The following is a 21,884-nucleotide window of genomic DNA, read 5'->3' on the forward strand; positions in this document are numbered from 1 at the left end:
AACCTGGAAGCAGTTCTAAATCAGGGAACTGATTGTATGGCTTCTTCGGAATTGTATGGCTTCTTTGGGGCAGTCATTCTTCCTGCCTGTTGTATAATAATGCAGAATGATTCATTTGGAAGATGTCTGTGAACCAGATGGAAATCAAGATTTGGAGATTCAAATTATTATTGTTGGGGGAGTTGATTGCCAATGTTTTATAATAAGATACTACCTATTATAAGAAATTGATAACTACAAAATGAACCATTGAGTAATATATAACTCTTCAAAAATGTTTGTTTGTAAATATATTCTATTAACTTGCCTGATTTCTTTCTTTAAATGCTTAGTGAACTTGGATAAAAATTTATGTAACACTGGAAAAATGCTTCACTAAGAAAAGTCAGATAAATGTACATTATTTACCCCTTTTTAACCAACAATTCTTTAGAAAAATTTTAGTTCTTGACTCATCAATTTGAATTAAATCCCTTTCAGTTCCAATGTTTCTTGTGTTGCTTAGATGGCATAATTTCTCTCTTTTTATGTTCATGGTCCATGAGACAGCTTTATGTTACTGTAAAAAATATCTGAGATGATTAAGCTATAAAGAGGAGAGGTTTATTTTGACTCAGTTTAGGAGTATTCAGTCATGGTTGGTTGGTCCCATTGCTATTGGGCCTGTGGTTGAGGGAGCACATTCTGGAGGGAGCACATGGCAGAGAAAAACCCTTACCTCATAACCAGGTATGAAAAAGAGGAAGAGGAGGGGGTGGGGGGGGTCCCAACATCCCCTTTAAGGGCTAACTTCCTCCCATTAGGTCCCACTTCTTAAAGGTTCTGCCACCTCTAAATAGGACTGCAGATTGAGGATCAGACAGAAACCATAATTTGGAGATTCAAGATTATTTTTGTTGGGATGTTTAACACATGAATCTTGGGGATTTAAGATCCAAACTATATCTTGGTCTATTTCTCAAGTTTTCAGGACATTTAGTTGTGGGGTATTTTCTAATATAATGAATAATGGATGACCGTTAGGAAACAGACATTTATTTGATCATGGTCTTCTAGGGAAAAAATATTCACAGGTTTTCGGAGAAATTTGGGTATGTTATTAGGAATTTAATGATAAAAACTCCCTTTACTTACCTATTGACAGTTATTTCTTTTCATATATTACCATATTTGAAAGATGATCCCTCTAGATAATTTTTTAAAAAAATGATTATTTTAAAAGAATAATAAATAGTTTATATTAAACTGGTTTCTAAAACCCAATATTTTAGACACCTTCAGCAGCATGCCTGGGAGCATAGTGTTAGAAGGTAAAATTGGGATTGGGTTAGAATCTGGCTCTGTCAATGGTTTTGTGCCTTGTGTAAGCTACTTAATCATTTTGCCTCAGTTTCCACATTTGTAAAATGAGGGAAGTAATAATAATTTATTTAATCAGGTTGTGAGGATCAAATGACTTACTGATATGAGAAGTGCTTAAACCACTTCTTCATATATAGTACACACTGCATAAGTGTTAGCTCTTATTGTTTTAGATGAAAGCCAATGAGGACATATCAGAGTTATTCTGAAGAATCTGGTACCATCAAAAATGTTGAATGACTCTCTTTTGAATATGTAGAATTTGACCTCTTTGGAAAACCCAATTCCTAGGAAAAGTTGTCAGAAGATAAAGCTATAATTTTATCTTTCCTAGGTCATCTCTTCTTAGATGTCTAATGATTGCCAAATCTTGGAGGGATTCACTACAGAAACAAAATATAGCTACCTTTAAGATGGTGGGGGTGGATACAATTTCACAGAGTTGTTTGGATAGAACTCATACAGTGTCTTGCAGGCAAGTAAAGAGATGTGTGAACAGGTAGAATTTTTGTCAGCTAGAGTGTAGACTGTGTCATTCATATATATATATCTATATATAGATATATAGATATATAGATATAAATATCTCTAAAAGTATCTGTATTTAAAAACTAATTCAGTAAATTAAACCATTTCTGCACACATCTTGACTTTTATGGCTGGACTGATAACTTGCCAGGATTGTGGTACAGCATGAACTACATACAGTATGTTAAATTATTGATCTATTTAGAACACTTGTATGGCATTTGATTTATTGTCATGCCATATTCTAGAACATCATAGGTCTTGTTATTGATATTTAAAATTTTTTTTTTAGTTGTTGCTGGACCTTTATTTTATTTATTTTTATGTGATGCTGAGGATTGAATCCAGTGCCTTGCACATGCTAGGCAAGTGCTCTGCCACTGAGCCACAACCCCAGCCCCCATAGGTATTATATTATCTAAATAGGTATTAGTTATGTTTCAGGAGAAAAATTCAAGTTTTAAAAGTGATTAATTAAAAACTTAATTCTGAGTCAGTAAAACTACTTTCCTACATCCCTAAATGTTTTATTGAACTAGAAAAACAAAGGCAAGGAATTTGTAGGTTCTGTTCCTTAAACCCAGAATAGATACAGAAAACCAAAGGAGAATTTTTCACTTAATTGCTTTCTTTTTATCAACCCTTTTGGTATTTCACAAATCCCATTTTATTTTCATTGACATCTTAGGTCTTCTGTTCATGTGCCCCAGGGCTGGTGATCTTTTTTTTTTTTTAACATTTCCAATAACTCTGGTTTATTTCTTTTCCCCTTGCCCTTAAATTACTGCTGAGCCCTATTATCTTTTCACTTTTACTCCCCACAGATGATTTTTTAATTTTGAATTCTGATCAAAACTCCACAGTTTTGATAATATTGTGGGTCAAACCATCTCCCTCAAAGCCGAGTAAAATATTCTGAATGATCTCCTTGATCCATTTACACACTCAGCTGCTGTCATTTTTCAACAAATATTTGAGCCCTTACTCAGCGTACAGCATACCAATGTTGTAAGTGAATTCCCTTGCTTTTCAATTTAAGAAACATGTTTTCTTTTTAAAACTCAGAGAACAGCTTCTGATGTATCTTCATAGCAGTTTAATGTGGAAAGACGTTTGTTAACAAAGGAAAACTCTTGATCATTCAATCTGTTTTTTTTTTTTAATTTATGAAGCACCTACTTCATGTAATCTAGTGGCAGATGCTATAGGGGAGTGGGATATGAATAAACCAGTTCCTAACTTCAGCAGTCTATATCTTTGGGAGGAAACTGGGAGAAAGAGAAGAGATGAACTAATATGTACAGAGAATGTGCAAGGTTGTTCACTAATGTTCTCCTTTTTTTTTAATTTCAGGAATTGAACTCAGGGGCTCTTAACCACTGAGTCTTATCCCCAGCCCAGCCCTATTTTGTATTTTATTTAGACACAGGCCTCACTGAGTTGCTTAGTGCCTCCTTGTTGCTGAGGCTGGCTTTGAGCTCTCAATCCTCCTGCCTCAGCCTCCCAAACTGCTGGGATTTACAGGTGTGCCCCACGGCGCCCAGCTCCATGTAATCTTAAGCATCATCTTGCAGGACACCTAGTGCTGTGATCTGGATGTAGTTTGTTTTCCCCAGTGGTGCAGGTGCTGGAGGCTTGGTCCCAGTGTGGCGGTGTTGAGGTGGTGACACGTTAAGAGGTGGGGACTAGTGGAACCTGTTTATGTTGTGGGGTACCACCCTCAGAAGGGATGAGTACAGTTCTCATGGAACCCCAGTTGGATCACACAGGAGCAAGTTTTTACGAAAAGAGTAAGCAAGGCCCCTGCATCGCTCTGGCTGCCTGCCTCCCCTACGATCTCTCCCTCTCACAGCGCCTCTGCGGTGATGTCACCCACCATGTTGTGATGCAGCCCCCTGGATCTCTAGCAGGGGCCCACCAATGGGTGCACTCCATCCTGGACTTTCAGGCCCGCAAATGTGAGCTAAATAAGCTCTCATTCTCTCTTCCTTCCTTTAAAAAAAATTTTTTTTTGCACTTCATTCTTTTCCTTTTTTATGTGTTATAGTACCTCAGATTTTTAATCCAGTTTTTAAGGATAGAAATGGAAAATTACGAAGCTGGCTCAGTGGAATTACAGGCCTGTAATTCCAGCTACTCTGGAGTCTGAAGTAGGGGATCACTTGGGTCTGGGAGTTTGTGACCAACCTTGTCAAAATCAAGAGATTCCAGTCTATAAACAACAAAAAGGTCAGAGGAGTGTCAGAGAAGGTTTATTTTTATTTTACTTTATTTTTTAGCTATGTGAAGGTTTATTCTGTCACTTAAGACTCTTCTTCTTTGATCAGTTCTGTGGAGACCAAGAGAATAAAAGCGTCAGGAGCAGCATGATGAGAATCTCCTTAAGATGCAGTGGAGGGCCTAGAGGGCTTGCCTAGTCTCGCATGTGCTGGGTCCTGGTGAGTCTGGGTTTGATTCATTCCCAACACGGCTGAAAATAAAAGAAAAAATTGCATATGACTTCAGGGTGACTAATGAGGCCCAATTAGCCCAGTCCCAGGTTCATTATTAGTAGAGGAGTTGATGATAAAAATTAAGTGAGGAAGGGTAAGCCTAAATTCCCAGTACAAGAAAAAACAAAAACAAAAACAAAAAAAATAACAAAACAAAACAAAACAAACAAACAAGCAAAAAATATAAAAAATAAAACAGCCGACATCCTAGAATGTCTCTCAACCAAAGGTAAGGGTTTAAAGTACTTGGCAGCATGACGTTTTCTTGATTATATTTCTCAGCCATAGCGCTTCCATTCATCAATTGGAGACCACGTTTTCATTAAGTTGTCATCTCCTCCCGTTTTCTAAGTCATAATAAATTAAATTGTTGACGCTGTTGATTTCATGAGTTTATAAAGCACTAAGTGTAGCTTCATGTATGTGACTTCTGAAAGATCACACCATTCACATAATCTTTCTGATCGGTTGGAGAATTCTACCTACGTGATTCAAAAAAGCTAAAAATGAGACCAGCATTTCTCATGTGAAGGTAACCGGGTGCCCCCTAGCGTTCAGTTCCCGCAACTACTGGGGTTACGATTTCAAACTCTGAAATGCCAGGTCCCACAGCCTGTCTCTCAGGCATTTATCCATATCCATATCCACGTCTATACGTTTTTGGTGGCAAAATGAGATCGCGAGACTTGGGATGTCCAGGAGTTACAAGTTAGCATAAAAAGCACCAAGCGCTGGGCCAGAGGAATCAGCGACGTGGATTTCAGGCCCCTGGGAAGGCTGGCCCTCTGTGCGCCCTCTGACTTCCAGCTTCATCTGTGCTGGCTTCTCAGAGGCCGTCTTCTTTGTGCTCCTGGTAGTGTCAGAGACCAACCAAAGTGATGTCCGTGGAGTGCGTGCAAAGCCTCTTCCTCGGTTTCCCTCTGAAGGTGACAGGTAACCTCTTTCTGACAACCATGCAGACCCGCCCCTGGGCACCTACGATTTCCCTGCATTGGGATGACCTGAGGTGTCTCAGGTGTGTCTCTTTGAACAGCAGCTGCATCTGTTTCTCTTTCAGATCCCCTCCCAGACTTAGCTTGTGTCTGTTTTTACCTATATTCTCTGGGCCTGGCAGCAACTTACTGAGGGGAGCGCCAGAGGCAACGGATTAGAGGGAGCAAGGGTGGATGGGTGGGGGTTCTTGTCCTCTCCTTTCTCTTGTGCCATCAATAGTGGGGAACCAACAGTTGTTTTTGTTATTGTTGTTGTTTGTTTGTTTGTTTTTTAACAGTGTGGTGTTTGCAAGGAAGTGAACAGACGAGCCTAAGAGGAGAGCTCAGAGATGTGACTCAAGTTCCAACTAATCACAAATCCACCTCGGATCATCACCCTTCTAAGTATTCTGCTCCTCTGGCATTTCATAGAGATTTCGCATAACTCCATAGTTGTGGAAACTGAATGCTGGCAGGCACCCATTTACCTTAACATTAGTATTCATCCAGACTCTAAAGCCCTTTTCTTGGTAAACGTGCAACTTCAGGTATTTTGTTATAGCAATATTAAACAGACCTATCATTATCTTTGCTGTATTTAAACAAAATTGAGTTTCAGAGCAACTAAATAGCATCCCATTCGGTTACAAAGTAGTAGGAATGAGAGCAAGAGTTTTACCCCAGTTCTGTCCTGCTTGTAGTCTGTCTTCATTGTGTATACTACACTGGCCACTGAAAAACAGAAAGAAAAATTATCATGGAAATAAATACTATGGGAAATCATAGCACTGTTTCTTTGGGGGAACGGAAGTCATTAAAAGAAAGCAAAGAAAAAATAAAGTGAAACTGATCATCTGCTAACCTGGAAATCAAACTTACTGTCACCATTTTTAAGACAGTAAAACTGATACAAAAACAGACTGAAAAACTCTGAAAAACACTCTTATCTGATTAAAGCTGAACTATCAGATTCTTCACATTTTCTATTTCTCTGCACTTCAGCTTTTCAGATGTATTGCTAATGTCAACAGCTATGAAAGTGCAAGAACAATATGTGGTTATATGGAAATTCCCAGTGGAGCATAGTTATTTTACTATTTAAATTTTAATGGGAAAGTTTCTTTTCTGGGGTTCCTTATGATTATAAGAGAATACCAATTATAAAGCAAAAGGTAAGTTTTAAAATGAAAATGCATCTGAAAGATCACACAAAATTCAGTCATAGGATACTAAGGGTAATCTAAACCAGACTTTGATGCACATAACGTACTTGTCTACCCAAAATTTACTTGTCTTTTACTTGTTGGCGCCATTACAAATCTCGGTATCTGTATATGTCTGAGTTTAGTTGTAAATGGTCAAATTCTCCATTATGCAAAAAAAAAAGTAAATTTCCCTGAAAGAATTTTAAGTTTTAGAATATTATAAGATGTTCTGGATGCACTAAGAAGGGGAAAATTTTAACCAGTGACTCTTAGTTTCCTACATTAAGATTTGACTCCTTAGACACTTGAAGAACTAAAACTTTTTAGGCTTCACATTCTGAGAATCACTTGCACTGGATAAGATAAAGTTTCTCTTTATACCTTCCTAACTTTGTTAAGAGATAATTGACAAAAACTGTATATACTTATGGTATATAACATGATTTTTGATATATGCTTATATTCTGAAATGATTAAACCAAGCTAATTAGCATATTAGTTACCCATGTGTTATCATCTTGTGGTGAGAACATTTAAGATCTGATATTTTAATTTTTATGTATACATTATGACTAACTATAGCCACCATGCCACACAATGGATCTCCAGAATGAACTGAGATTCATATCATTTGATTAATATCTCTCCATTTCCCCACTTCACATAGGCTCTGACAATTGCCATTCTTCTCTGTGCTCCTATAAATTCAGTTTTTTAGATTCTACATATAAATGAAGATCATTCTTCTTTTTGTAAATATAGATTTATTGGAACTCGATCATGCCAATATGTCTGGGGCAACTTTCATGCTACTTCAGGCAATGGAGTAGTTGTGACATTTTGTTCCCAAAGCCAAAAAAAAGTTACTATCTGGACCTAAGAAAAAGTTTGCTGACCTGTACGAGGAGCACCCAGTCCTCACTAAAGTTTTAACTGGGCTCAATCTAAGAACGAGCAATCTCACACTAGAACATTTCAAAGCTAATGTTGCTTTCATAGTATTTCCCTTAGAGAAATAGCAGTGGAATGAGTCTGATCTAGCTTTCCTATGTGCACATATGAATACACCACAGTGACTCTCACCTTCATGAGCATCCACAAGACACTAATTTTTTAAAAAAAGTGCTATAAGTAAATAGCAGAAGGATTAGTGCAGTAGAGGATTAGTACTTGGAAGGGAGGAGGAGAGGGAAAAGAGAAGTCCTGGAACTGAATTAGAGCAAATGATAGTCCATGCTTTTATAATGATGCCAAAAGGAATCCTAATGTTATGTATAACTAAAAAGATCCAAGAACCAATAAAAAGAAAAAAAAAAAAATCCCAAACATAATACTTTCTGTGGATATTTTAAAATAGTTTAATCTTTTGGACAAGAAGAGTGGGAATAGAATGTTCACGCTTTATTGATTCCTCATTGCTGCAAATTTGCTCCCACGTGCTTCCAGATGCTTCTTCCCCCTCCCCTAAGCTTACCTGGCCTCCGTTTTTAAACCCATATTCTTCAAAGAGGAAGCAGTGCACAACCATGTGCTGCCTGGCAACATGGAACAGGGTGAAAAGTTATCCCTTGAATTTCTGTTAATACTCCATGAATTCTGTATATCCTTGTCTCCTTGTCCCAATGTGAGCCTTCAGGTGTTAATCTTTCAAACCATCACATTTCAGTTTTTCCATTTTCTTGACTTTAACTGATCATCAGTATTGCAAACTGTGGCAAACAAATTCCTATTGTGGAAAAGGGTGAGAATTTCAATGAGCTCAAGTTTTAACTCCTTGGCATTTGAGTTACAGGTAATTCTTAGGGTAATGAGAAGAACAATGAAATCCACCAACTCTTTTAGGTGTCATGACAGGAGAAACCAGAAGAAAATCAATATATTTTATGTCTATCAACAGAAAACTTTATAGTTATTTTTCTGAAAGAAACTATCTTTAAAATTCCCTGTGTAGTCAGGTTTTTTGGGGAAGCTGCTTCATGATACAATTGCTCCAAGGGCATTTTACAAAGCTAGAGTTATTTCTGGTTCAGTAATATCAGAATTAATATAGCAAGAACGGCATAGAGAGGTTCAAAAATCTGTTTTTAGATGAAACATTCGATGCTAGGAGGAAATAAACTGCAAACAATCTGGAGAACTTAATGAGAACAACTACTCAGTTTTAATTACAGCACTGCGAATGTACCGATATAATAACTACATTACCTCGATGTATATTTTCTTGAGGAATCTGTAACATAAATTCAATGGCAAGCAGATTGCTATCGCTAATAGTATCATTTCTCCTTAGAAGTAGAATACAGTTGCTGCACGCTGCTTTGTGAAAAACAGATTAATAGCAGCACACAACATTTAACTGTTTTCTACATTTCTGGTTTAACATGCCTTCCTTTATGACTTCTCTTCCAAAGGGTTAGAGAAAAGCGAAGGCATGAAGCGCTTGCTCAGTTTGCTTTATTTCAGCATCTCTTCTCTTCCCTAGATGGCAGTCAAGCTACAGGAATTCAGAAACTGCTCTTGCTGAAAGCCAGAGAGCCTGCTCCAGTGTTTCTGCATCAGGTGCTGTGCTTGTCACAGTCCTCAAATGATGGTGATGGGAACGTTAGCCCAGGAAATTGACATAACCGTGATGAACCAGGATGAGCGCAGCGAGTGGTGCACATCCAAGGGCTGTCTGTGGGGACAAGAAGGCCAGAGGTGTGAGGAGTCTGTAGAGAATGATGGGAGATAACATCCACGGGCTAAAATGTGACTCCCTTCTATGTTGACAGCTCTCACATTTTTGTGCATCGTGATCTCAATACTTTGGATTTAAAATTTGAGGCCAGTTGTGCTGATGTGAAGAGGAATGAGTAACTGGAAGTATATGGATGCAAATTTGGGGCAAGAAAAATCATAGACAATGTGAATATTCCATTCCCAGTCTTCTAGATCCAAGAATTTAACTTATTTTAAAATGTGATTGAAAACCAAGTGTTATTAATACAGCACTGATTTTGGAAAGCTCTGGCGCGTTGGTAGAATTGGGGCCAGGTAAACTTAGATGACATTGGTATCTGCTGCTCCTTAAGATCAAAAGTGATCATTGCTTTAGGTCAATGATCTTTAACTTGCCCTTTTAATTTTGTTTATTGATTTATTTTTCTGTGGTGCTGGGGATTGAACCCAGGGCTTTACACACACTAGGCAAGTGCTCTACCATGGAGCCACCTTTCCAGCCCCTTACTTGTCCATTTAAAATGACTTTTTGATTGTGAATCTTGAGGAAAATTGGTCACACAGTATGTATTCAACATACAGCAAATATTTTTTGTCTCTTTATCACATACCTAACACTGTGCTGTGGATTTAAATAGATTTGGTCCCTGTCCTACTGGCCTCAAGGACATATGCTTTACTAGGACCAGAGAAACCCATGGTCAACTAGGACCCCTATTCATTTTTTCTTAGTTTCAGGATAGAATAGAGAAGAACCAAGTAAACTTAACTGATTTGCAATCCATATTTTCATCCAGGACTGAGATTCAATAAAAATTATAAAGATAAGATCAACAAAACCACATTAAATAATTTATTGTATCCTTAAATGGGTTGCATGATTTAAATACATTTTATTTGGAATATAGCACACAGGAAAAAATAAAATTCCAGTTTCTGCACAAATAAACCCCAGTCCCAAGAGGGCTTCTTTAACCCCAAGCACCAGGATGGCACCTGTTGAATCTCCAGGATGGGCCTGTGGAGCTGTGTGGGACCAGGAACCAACCTGCCCTGTGCATGTAGGTTGCAGACCATCTTGTGCTTGGTCAGGCCTCACAGGCACAAGCTCCAGACCACCTCCAGCACTGCACCTGAAGCCACAAGTTCCATGTTTACCACAGTGCCAGGTCATCCCCACAGCCCTTAGTGCACATGGAACATTTGCCCAAATAGATCATATATTACACCACAAAACATGTCTTCACACATTTTATAGGATTGAAATAGTAAGTATCTTTTCCAACTACAATGGTAAGAAACTAGGAATCTAAAGCAGGTAGATATTCTCCAACTCCATCCACTTACCTGCAAATGCCATAATTCCATTTTTCTTAAAAGCTGAATAATATTCCATTGTGTATATATACCACATTTTCTTTATCCATTCATTTGTTGAAGGGCACCTAGGTTAGTTCCATAGTTTAGCTATTTTGAATTGAGATGCTATAAATACTGATATGACTGCATCACTATAGTATGCTGATTTTAAGTCTTTTGGGTATAAATGGAGGAGTGGGATAGCTGGGTCAAATGGTGGTTCCATTCCAAGTTTTCTGAGGAATCTCCATATCGCATTCCATAATGGTTGCACCAATTTACTTTCCCACCAGCCATGTATGAGTGGACTCTTTCCCCCATATCCTCACCAACATTTATTGTTGCTTGTATTCTTAATAAGTGCCATTCTGACTGGAGTGAGGTGAAATCTTAGGTTTGATTTTCATTTCTCTAATTGCTAGAGATGTTGAACATTTTTTCATATATTTGTTGATATATTGCATTTCTATTGTGAAGTGTCTGTTTAGTTTCCTTAGCCCATTTATTGATTGGTTAATTTTTTTGGGGGGCTAAGTTTTTTGAGCTCTTTATGTATTCTAGACATTAATGCTTTACCTGCAGTGCAGGTAGTAAAGATTTTCTTCCAATCAGTAGGCTCTCTCTTCACATTATCGATTGTTTCTTTTGCTATGAAGGTTTTTAGTTTGAATCCATCCCATTTATTGATTCTTGATGTTACTTCTTGTGCTTCAGGGGTCTTGTTTAGAAAGTCGTGCTAAGTGAAATACACCAATCTCAAAAAACAAAGGTCAAATGTCTTCTCTGATATGTGGATGCTAATTCACAATAAGGGAGTGGGAAACTAGGAAAGAATAGAGTTACTTTAGATTAGGTAGAGGGGAGTGTAGGGAGGGGAGGTGGCATGGGAGTAGGAAAGATAGGAGAATGAAACATATTATTCTTATGTACATATATGGCTGCATGACCAATGTGATCCTACAACATGTATAATCAGAAAAATGAGATATTATACTCCTTTTATGTATATCAAAGTGCATAAATGCATTCTACTGTCATGTGTAACTAATTAGAATAAATAAAAATAATTTTAAAAAGCAGACAGAAAATCTCAAAGTTTACAAGTAAGTGGAAAATGTGAAACATGCTTCTGAATCACTAATAGGTCCATAAAAAAATCAAAAAGAAAATATTTTGAATCAAAAAAAAAAAAAGAAAAAGGAAAAAAATACCAATTTTCCCCAAAATTAAGGAACTCAACAAAGCAGTACTAAAAAGTTTGTAACCCCAAATTATTGGGCAATAATAAGGCTCTCAAATAAGCAATTTAACTTTACTATTCAAGAAACTGGGAAAATAAGGAAAAGCTAAACCCCAAGTTAGCGGAAGGAAGAAAATAATAAGTATTAGAGCAGAAATGAAACAGAGAATGAAGAATAATAGGAAAGATTAATGAAACTAAGAGTTGTTTTCTTAAAAAAGAAATACAGTTTAGAAACTTTTGGTATATTAACTAAGAAAAGAGAGAGAAGGTTCAAATAAAATGTTGAAAGTAACACAAGATATTACAGTTGAGAGCAGATCAATGCAAAGCATCATTAGATATGATTATGTGCAAATTGGAAAAACCTAGAATAAATTCCTAGAAACATACCACCTACCAAGATTGAATCATGAAGAAATAGAAAATATGAAATAGACTAATACTAAGTAAGGAAATTGAATAGGTAATCAAAAACCTCCCTTCAAAGAAAATTCAACTGGAAATATAGAGAAGAATTAATACCAATCCTTTAGAAATGTATCTAAGATATTATAGAGAAGGGAACTCTTCCCAACTTACTGTGGGGGCCCTGAATTACTAGGATAACAAGGCTGCCAAGTCATAAAAAAATAACACCAAGGCTGAGTATAGTGGCACATTCCTGTAAACCCAAGTGAGGTCAACCTTGGAAACTCAGTGAGACTGTGGTAGAGGACTCAGTGGTAGAGGGCCATGGGGTTCAATTTCCAGTATGGCAAAAAACAAACAGACAAAACCTAAGCAAAAATAAATGGTAGGCCAATATCTCTGATAAATGGATGTAAAAATCCTTAACAAAAAGAGCAACAAAATAAATTCAACTGTATATTGAAAAGATTAAGTCCCCCATGATCAAGTGGGACTTATCCCTGTGATTCAAGGAGGGTTCAACATACACAAATCAGTTAAGGTGATAACCATATTAATAGAAGGAAGGATAAAAATCATACCATCATCTTGAGAGATGCCAAAAACTAATATCTGATAAGAACACAATAAAGGTCATATGCGAAAGGCCACAAATAACATATTCAATGGTGAAATACGGGGTGATATTCTTCTAAAACCAGAAATCAGACGGCATGGTGAGTTTCACCACTACTTAATAGAGCACTGGAAGTCCTAGCAAGAGCAATTATGTAAGAAAAGAAAATAAAAGTCATCCAAATTGGAAAGGAAGAAATAAAATTTTCTATTTGCATATAACATGATCTTATAGAAAATCCCTAAAGACTTCACCAAAATACTATTAGAACTAATAAACAAAATTATTAGATTTAAAAGATACAAAATCAACATACAAAAATTTGTTGTACCCACTTTCTCTCGCCAGTGAGAGCTTACTTAGAGGTCATGTTATGGACTCTTTGGCATTTCTAGATAATTGCTGTGTTATGCCTGTGGGCTCAAGGGTAATGACATAGAATTTAATTCCAAGTAATGACTTGGATTGGAACCACCATTTGACCCAGCTATCCCACTCCTTGGCCTATACCCAAAGGACTTAAAAGTAACATATTACAGTGATGCAGCCACATCAATGTTCATAGCAACTTAATTCACAATTACTGGATTCCACAATCCAACCTAGATGCCCTTCAGTAGATGAATGGATAAAGAAACTGTGGTATAGATACACAATTGAATAATATTATTCAATTATGGCATTTGCAGATAAATGGATGGAGTTGGAGAATATCATGCTAAGTGAAATAAGCCAGTTCCCCAAAAACAAAGGCCAAATGATTTCTCTGATAAGTGGATGATGATACCTAATGGTGCAGGATAGGCAAGAATGGAGAAAGGATGGATTGTGTAGAGGAAAATGAGTGGGGAGAGGGCAGGGAGAAGGAAATATAATAGGATGAGACAAACATCATTACCCGTGTACATGTATCATTACACAAATGGTGTGACTCTACTTTGTGTACAACCAGAGAAATGAAAGTTGTACCCCATTTGTGTACAATGATCAAAAAACAAAAATCAAAAAATGAGTAATGACATGTGATTCTCATAAGACAAGGAAAGGTACTCTTTCTGTGACCTGGTTTCCGGTGCCTAGAGCTTCCCTACTTCACTGGGTGAACACAGTCTTGTATTTTGGATAGCCAACTGTCAATAAGATACCCAGATGCAAATGACCAGACAGCATTTAGTTGCTTTCTATATGCCAGCAATAACCAGTGGGAAGGCTTTCCTGGGAGGGAATATCACAGGCACAGGAGAATGGTGACATGTAGGCCACGCATTTATTAATCTAGATAGAAAGAGATAATCATTTTACTGTATTTTGTGTTTGTCAGATCAATCCAGACATCGTATTCTCTAATGTTGTCGATAACACAGAGATGAAATCAGAATACTGAGTGACCAGAAAACTACTACCTATAAGAAATGACTGTGCGGGGCAGGGGTCTATTTAAACTAGAAAGGCAAAAGTAAAGGCAAGCAAAAAAGTAACACTCCGGTGGTTATGGGGGACATGAGGACAAAAGCAGATTTATCTTGTAACTCTAGGAATGTGACAGTCTGATGTCAATTAGTGACTCTACATATTTTCCACTGCCATTTCCTATGAACCAGTTTTAATACCACATTAATTCAACAGTTACATGCAGAAGAATTTTAACTGTGACCAGCCTTCTGGGTGTGGATTTTCATTGTCCTCAGTTTTCCCACAGTTTCAGCACAAATATTGTCAAAATCCGGTTTAGCTCCTTTTTATAGTTTTGTTTTCATACATTTTTAAGAAGTTAAAGGATTTCTTCATTATTACTATGCAGTTAAAAAAAAAAAAAAAAACCAAACGGGTAGAATTCCAGCGTGTTAGAGAATAGTGTGCTTTGATTTCCACAAATAAATATTTACATTAAATCATGGGGTACCACAAATTTTAAAGAACATTGTAAACTGAATCTATCCTTCATCGTTTTAAAACACCTTTATGAAGATGTATTTTATAAACTGTAAAATTCACCTATTTAAATGGACAGTTGAGTGGTCTCCAGTATATTCACAGTATCTCACATTAGCGATCATAGTATATATCAGCACTATGTTCATATTATGCAACCATTAGCACAATCTAATTTGGAACATTTTATCAACTCCAGAAGAAACCCTGTAGGCATTAGCAGTTACTTCCGATTTCTCCCCTCCCTAGCCCTTGAAAAGTACCAATCTACTTTCTGTCTATGTGAATTTGCATATTCTGTACAGTATCTAGAAATGAAATTATACAATATTGATGTGGCATGTTTGAAATGATTCATTGCGTTAGTCTTGAAGCTGGACAAAGAACTTTATTTGCTGGCCACTAAAGGGCAGCAACTAAATCAATTCTGCACACTTCAACCCCCACCAGGGTTTAATGGTATATCTTTTATAGCCCCAAACCACAGCAAAGTAGGTCAAAATAACGCAAGTCAGGGTACATTGCACAGGAATAAAAGATAACATCTTGAGAAACATTTTTTCTTTTTCCTTTTTTTTTCCTCCACATTATATGCTGCCAAACAGGATGTACTAAGCATGAGAAGCAGGATGGGGAGACTCAGATGTGGGCTTTTGAATAGGAGGGGGCTTTTCTTATACAAAATGGAACTTCAGTGTAAAATGAAGTTTGTTTGGCCAGGACACATGTAGTCTAGCCCACAACAATATGTGGACTTTTGGGACTGGGGTCTTTCTCTTAACATAGGGTTTCCAAGGTTCATGTTATAGAATTATCAGTATATGTACATATTATTTTTGTTGAGTAATAGTCCAGTGTATAGATTTATTTATTCATTCACCGGTTGATGGACACTTGGGTTGTTTCAACTTGGCCATTATGGCCATTTTATTTCATTTGCATGTGGATATCTAGTTGCCCAAGTACTATTTGTTGAAAGACTATTCTTTCCCCATTGAATTATCTTTGAATCCTTGTAAAAAATCACTTGATACTTTTTAAAAAATTTAACATATAACCTTGAAATTCTTTTCCATATTTAAACTCTTTTAGCAATTATGCATGTACTGTTTCTGAATTCTGTTTTTTATTTTTTTTTTCTTTTTCAGTACAGGGGATTGAACTCAGGGGCTCAATATATTTGGATCCCTAGATTCCTCTTTGAAAATTTCTATTAAAGGCAATGTTGCCATGAATATATTATGTTTATAGATCCTTCCTTCCATTTATTTTCTTAATAAATTTCCAGAAGTGAGATTATTGATCAATTATTGAGATTATTGAGATTAGGTGGTTTCTTGTCACATGTACTGAAAAGAAAATAGATCGAATTTTGAGAAGTTGAGTGTATAAACGTTCTAATGTTTTCTTAAGAAACTTAAATCCAAGAGATGAATTATGAAGATGGAGAAGTCCTATGATCTGCCATTTGCAAACCAGAGACCCAAGAAAGCTGGTTATGTAATTCCAGTCCTAGTTTAAAGACCTGAGAAGAATGAGGGGAACTGATGATATAAATACAAGTCCGTAAAAGGGAGAAGACTGGTATTCTCATTCAACCAAATATGCATTAAGGGAAGGACGTCTTGAGTCCTTTAAATTTTATTCTATTCAGGCCCTTGAGGGATTGGATAATGCCCACTCACATCTATACATTTCCATCTATAGTAGATGGAAAGCCATCTACTATACTGAGCCAACTGATTAAAAATCTAATCTCATCTGGGAACACTATTAGACACAACAGAAATATGTTTAATCTGGGTACCCTGTGGCCCAGATAAGTTGACACAAAATTAACAATTGCAGAAAGCAAGATCTTGAAGACAACACCTTTTGAACCAAATACACAAGGCATGGTGTTTTCTTTCTCCAAAGGAATGGAGTTGCTATATTTTCAGAATTTTGGGTGGCAGTGTGAAGATGTCAAATCAGATGAAGCAATGAGATGTAAAGAGACTTAAATGCTGAGCGTTCGAAAAGATATTTTATTTCATGGTGAGGAAGATTTTTTAAAATGTTTATGAAGAAGCATATTAAGTTTGAAGTAGGAATTAAATAACAATGAGTATTTTCTTTTGAGGAATTTTACTGGTTGGGTTAGAAGTTCTGTGAAAAATGAAAAAGGCAAACAAGAAATGCCACGCTGCTGATATAGATATCATGTTTCAGGTGAGGAAAATAAATCACCACTTTCAACACTGAGAAGGGAAACACCAAATAGCTGTAAATGATCATAACATTTGTTTTTAATGTTACAATTTAAAAAATACAGAGTAAAAAAGGATAGAATATAAGTTTTGTTACCTGTCTCCTTCAGGAGTTATCATTGGGGAATAAAAAGACAGATGGTTTTTCCAGAATTTTCTCCTTAGAGCTAGCATTATAATCTTTGCATAAGGCACTGGTTCCAGGAAAGGTGAGATTAGCAGATATTTTTCATTATAATTATACCTTTATGTCAAAGCAAGGTAATTGAAATTATGCTCTAAAAGTTAAAGGCTTGAAAACACTAACAGGATGAAAGATCATTTATAACCAACTTTAAAGGGTTCTTTTGAATTGACATTAACTCTGGGAACCCACAACATCACTTAATATAGATTAGAAAGTGTTATTGGGTGACCTTGGATAGTAGTAAATATTATTTGTAGAGAAAACGTTTTGGGAAGGGCAAACAGTAGTGAGAATGAAAAAAAGGTCAGGAAGTTGGTATACACGTTTTGGAATGGACTTGAACTGTTTCATTGTCTAATTAGTATCCAAATTGTCATGGACAGGGAAGTTATTATGGTCTAGATATGAGATGTGCCCCTAAAGCTCATGTGTAGGACAAGGCCAGAAAGTAAAATGATTGAGTTTTGAGAACTTTTGTGTAATCAGTGCATTAAACCACTGATATGGATTAAATGGATGGTAACTGCAGGCAGGTAGGGTGTGAGAGTGAGAGCTGGGTCACTGGGGTGGGCCATTTATGGACTCTGAAACCATGAGCGTCAAATAAAATTTTCCTCCTCTAAAATTGTTCTTGTCAGGTCTTTTGGTCACAGGGATGAAAAAGCTGACTGAAACATAAGGGAAGAAATTCAGCTGAAGGGAAAAGGGTGGCAATGTGGTTAAAAAAAAAAAGGAAGCACGCTTTCCCTCTTTTCTGCCAGTGAGAGCTGCAGGGTAGAGTTATCCAAGATCTTAAGAGGGATGCCTAACATATAGTGGACTCCTGGAGTTTTAGGAGTCTACAGAAACATGGAACAGAGGGAGCCCATGATCCACATCAAGGTAACTGAAGAGATGGAGGAATTTCCGAAGAACGCACAAAAGAACCCATGAAATGCAGACTGAGCTAAACACTGCCAGGTCCAGAAAGCACAAAGTCAACTTTCAACAATACTAGTGAGGTACCACAGTCTCCCTCTCCTCCACTACCTCTCTTTCTTGAAAATAATTACAAGATGCAGAGAAGCTAAGGTTAGCAGGCTAGAGGAAAAATTGGGGGAAAAGAAAGAAGATGCTAGAAAGATGTCTGCAGGTGTTTTGCTTATAGCAGGCTGTAACTAAACAGATGGAACATTAATGTAAAATTATTATGGGGGTTTGATTGTTATATGGAATTAGATAATCTAATTTTTAAATGAGCGTTTGAAATTGCCTGTAGGACTTGTGCTTTAGATTGATGAAAAAGTTGGAAGACATCCTATGTTTTCATTTCAGGTAAGTGGCAGGATTGGGAAATCCTAGGAAAATGCATGCACTTTAATCAGATTGAAACATACACAGTTAACATTTTCTTCTGTCTCAAAGTACTAGGAAAGAAAAATGTCATATAAAATCATAGAGAAGTATAGATTTAAACTTAAACAAGTAAAAAATAAACCAGGATTTTTTTCTATACCCTTGTGTGGTCAAATTCCCTGAATCAATCTGTAGCAAAGATAAAATAAGAAACTATCTTACAAGCTGCAAAGCATCTATAGGTTATTCCAGAAGACCTCATTGGTTGAGTCTTTTGAGAACAAAATATTTTACCACAGCTTTGTGGTAATCTAATAAGATTTCAAAAGGCAAGACCAACAAAAACAACAAAGAATAGAATGTACAAGGAAGTTAGAGGACTGGAAAGAAATGAGACATAAAGAACAATAAGAATATATATAGCATTTCCGTTGAAGACTAGTTGTGTAAGTTCTGATTTTTTATGCTTTTTAGCAAGAGTTTGCTGCTTTTATGACAGAGTTAAGCATTTCATTAGTAAGAAGCATGATGGACAGAAAAAGGGTTGGCTTAGAATTATGTGTTAGTAGACAATTTCACAAACTGTCCAAAAGTTTTGAGTTATATTGGAATATTCATAAGACTTTAAAAAATTTCCAGTGTGTTATGATTATCTCTTGCTTTAAAACAACTTATGCCTGAATTTCATGATTGAATGCAAATATTTTATTTTGATCATAATTTTGTGGGTTAGAAATTCTGGAAGGGCCAGACTGGGTGATTCATCTCTGATCAGTTTGGCAGCAGTGGGGCTGTTGGACACACCACAAAGATGACTTCTGTCTTCCTGTATCAGATGGCTTGTCGTTCTTGGTCTCCGATTCCATTCACACAGCATGTCTGGGGCCTCTCCCATGTGGTCTGGCTTCTCACAGTTGTTTCAGGATAGTTGCTCAGAACTCCAGAAGACCAGGTAGGAACCACTTGTCCTCCTCCAGACTGAGTTTGGAACTAGAGTTTATGCACCCCTGATTCTATGGGTCAAAAGAGTCATAGACCACTTTAGATTCAAGGGAAGGGGAAACTGATTTCTATTTGTCTCTGGAAGGAAATTCAAAGGTTTTACAAGTTTCTTAACCTTAACCTTAATGTGGTTCTTAACCTTTTTAAGTTTACCGAGTCTTTTGAGAATCTGATGAAGGTTATGGGAAAATGTATGCACCACATTTTGCGTATAGTTTTGGTGGAAATACTTACCCTGAACACTGAAATGTCTAAAATCAAGCTGACTGGTGAATGGGATTGTATAAATAGTGCTATCATCATTATCTTGCTGTCAGATCCACTCGCCTGTTTCCTTGGTCCTCCTCTTTCTTTCTTGAGGCATTCTTGATTTTCTTCTCCCCCAACCTTAACCTTCTCTTCCTTTCCCCTTGAGGTCTGTCTTTGAAAAGATCTTGGTTGAAGTTCAGCAGTTATAATTTCACAAGGTTCATTTCTCTCAGGGTGGTAATAAACCTATGAAGTATGACTGGGTCAATATTTCTCCAAATGAGTTCTTTTGTCCATAATTTATATCCAGCAGCAGACATTCTGTGAGTAGAAGGACAGAAAGGAAATAATCTCTTGGGACAGTATTTTAATACCAGATGTCATTGTCATTAACCAACTTTTAGGCTGTGCACAAGGATAACCTTGTCAACTGATTTCCTACCGGTACCCAGAACTGTCTACCTGGATTTTGGTTCTTATCAGACGCTGAAATACAAAGGTTGTTTCTCAATTTCCTTCTGTAAACATATGATTGCTGCATCCTGCAGGAATTGAAATTAGGCATCCCAGTCTTGGGAATATTTTTTTTTTTTTTTTTCGGAAACAATAAAAGGCTTCTCTGGCTTTGGCTTTTTACGAGGATGCTTTGCATCCTGCTCACATGCCTTGTAATGTAATCTCAAGACACAGCTGTTGTTTCAGAGAGTTCATTCATGTCAGCGGCAATTAAAAAGTCCTTTGTTTTCTAAACATGCTTCCCCAGCTTGCCTTGAAGAGCTTCGCAAACAATGACGCCTGCAGCTTGAGGAAAGGAATCCTTATTGTGTGTGGCAGACAGGGTGTGCCACGTTCATTTCCCTGTCTTGTTCCATGATTTGCAGCAGGTACACCCCTTCATCTTCTGACAATGAAGTTTTATATATAGAAAATCCTTGGTCACCACTCTGCCATTTTGAGATATGACCTCTTCCAGCTCTGAGTTAGAGCATGCTTCCAGATGGGAAGAAAATCAAACCACTTTTCGGGAACTGCTTTACTCTGGGTTTGTTTTCAATTTATGTAGCAAATGCATCCTTGGTACTTGAGTCTCAGTGGCCTGATTTTGCCTCATTGTCAGGTGAGGTGGGTCCTCTAGGACATTATCTCCTGCTCCTGCACATATTTGTGTTTCAGGTTTGGGTGCCTGAAAGGCAGAGGGAGAGACATGTGAGATGACTGCAGATCATCAAAAAGGCAGGCTTTCCCCACTCAGTTCCCTTATCCTCTCTTAAGAGCACCTAAGCTTATCTTTCTGAAGAATTAGAGAATATATGCCTGGCACTCTCCTACCTAACTTCTACACCTGTGAAGTGGCACCTCATACATTTAAGACAAGTGTCTAGTATGAACATTTATAAATATTAGTGTCATTACTCCAAGTGTGCATCTTTCAGATTGCTGTACATGCAAAATTTCCAATTTTAATTATTCATGCATGTGTAATAGTGCTGATGGTGGGGTGGTGGGAGTGACTAGAAATAACAAATAACAAGTTCTTCTGGTTTGGTTGGGTTACTAGGCTTTTGTTTTGGGAGAAGAGGAGGGGGTGAGGGTGGGGAGAGTGAGCTCAGGAAATAAGTTTATAATAAGCTGAAAGGCTAAGCTCTTGCACAGACAGGAGGAATAGTTTCCCCCTAACTTTTAAAACAATCAAAATGAGCAACTGTCCTTTCATGTGAGATATTAGTTTACCTACTTCACAATGAGTTATATGTTTTAGCAAATATATATATGTGTATATATATCTACATATAAGAACAAACTACATATATAAACAAAACTGCATATATATATACATATATATATGTATGTGTGTGTGTGTGTGTGTATATATATATATATATATATATACACTAAATATGCACCCCACAGTATAGGGGATACATGAAGGTAGAACAGGACAAAATATTTCCAATTCAAGTTTCATAAATCTATATATTCTTTAAATCTGGTAATTTTAAGTAAAGAGCAGTCATGTATGTATTTTGG

At 36.9% G+C, this 21,884-nt stretch overlaps 1 protein-coding gene across 1 annotated transcript; it reads left to right on the forward strand.

Annotated features, from left to right (window-relative positions):
- The first annotated feature begins 3,262 nt into the window (after window positions 1-3,262).
- Window positions 3,263-21,549, forward strand: LOC306662823 (uncharacterized protein). Its single transcript, XM_079142968.1, has 3 exons — window positions 3,263-3,848; window positions 5,653-5,758; window positions 18,529-21,549. The coding sequence occupies exons 1-3, from the start codon at window positions 3,620-3,622 to the stop codon at window positions 18,545-18,547; spliced, it is 354 nt and encodes a 117-aa protein (XP_078999094.1). The 5' UTR covers window positions 3,263-3,619; the 3' UTR covers window positions 18,548-21,549.
- Window positions 21,550-21,884: the final 335 nt, after the last annotated feature.

The sequence above is a fragment of the Sciurus vulgaris genome, assembly GCF_902686455.1.
Source record: "Sciurus vulgaris genome assembly, chromosome: 5".
NCBI classification, from domain to species: Eukaryota; Metazoa; Chordata; class Mammalia; order Rodentia; family Sciuridae; genus Sciurus; species Sciurus vulgaris.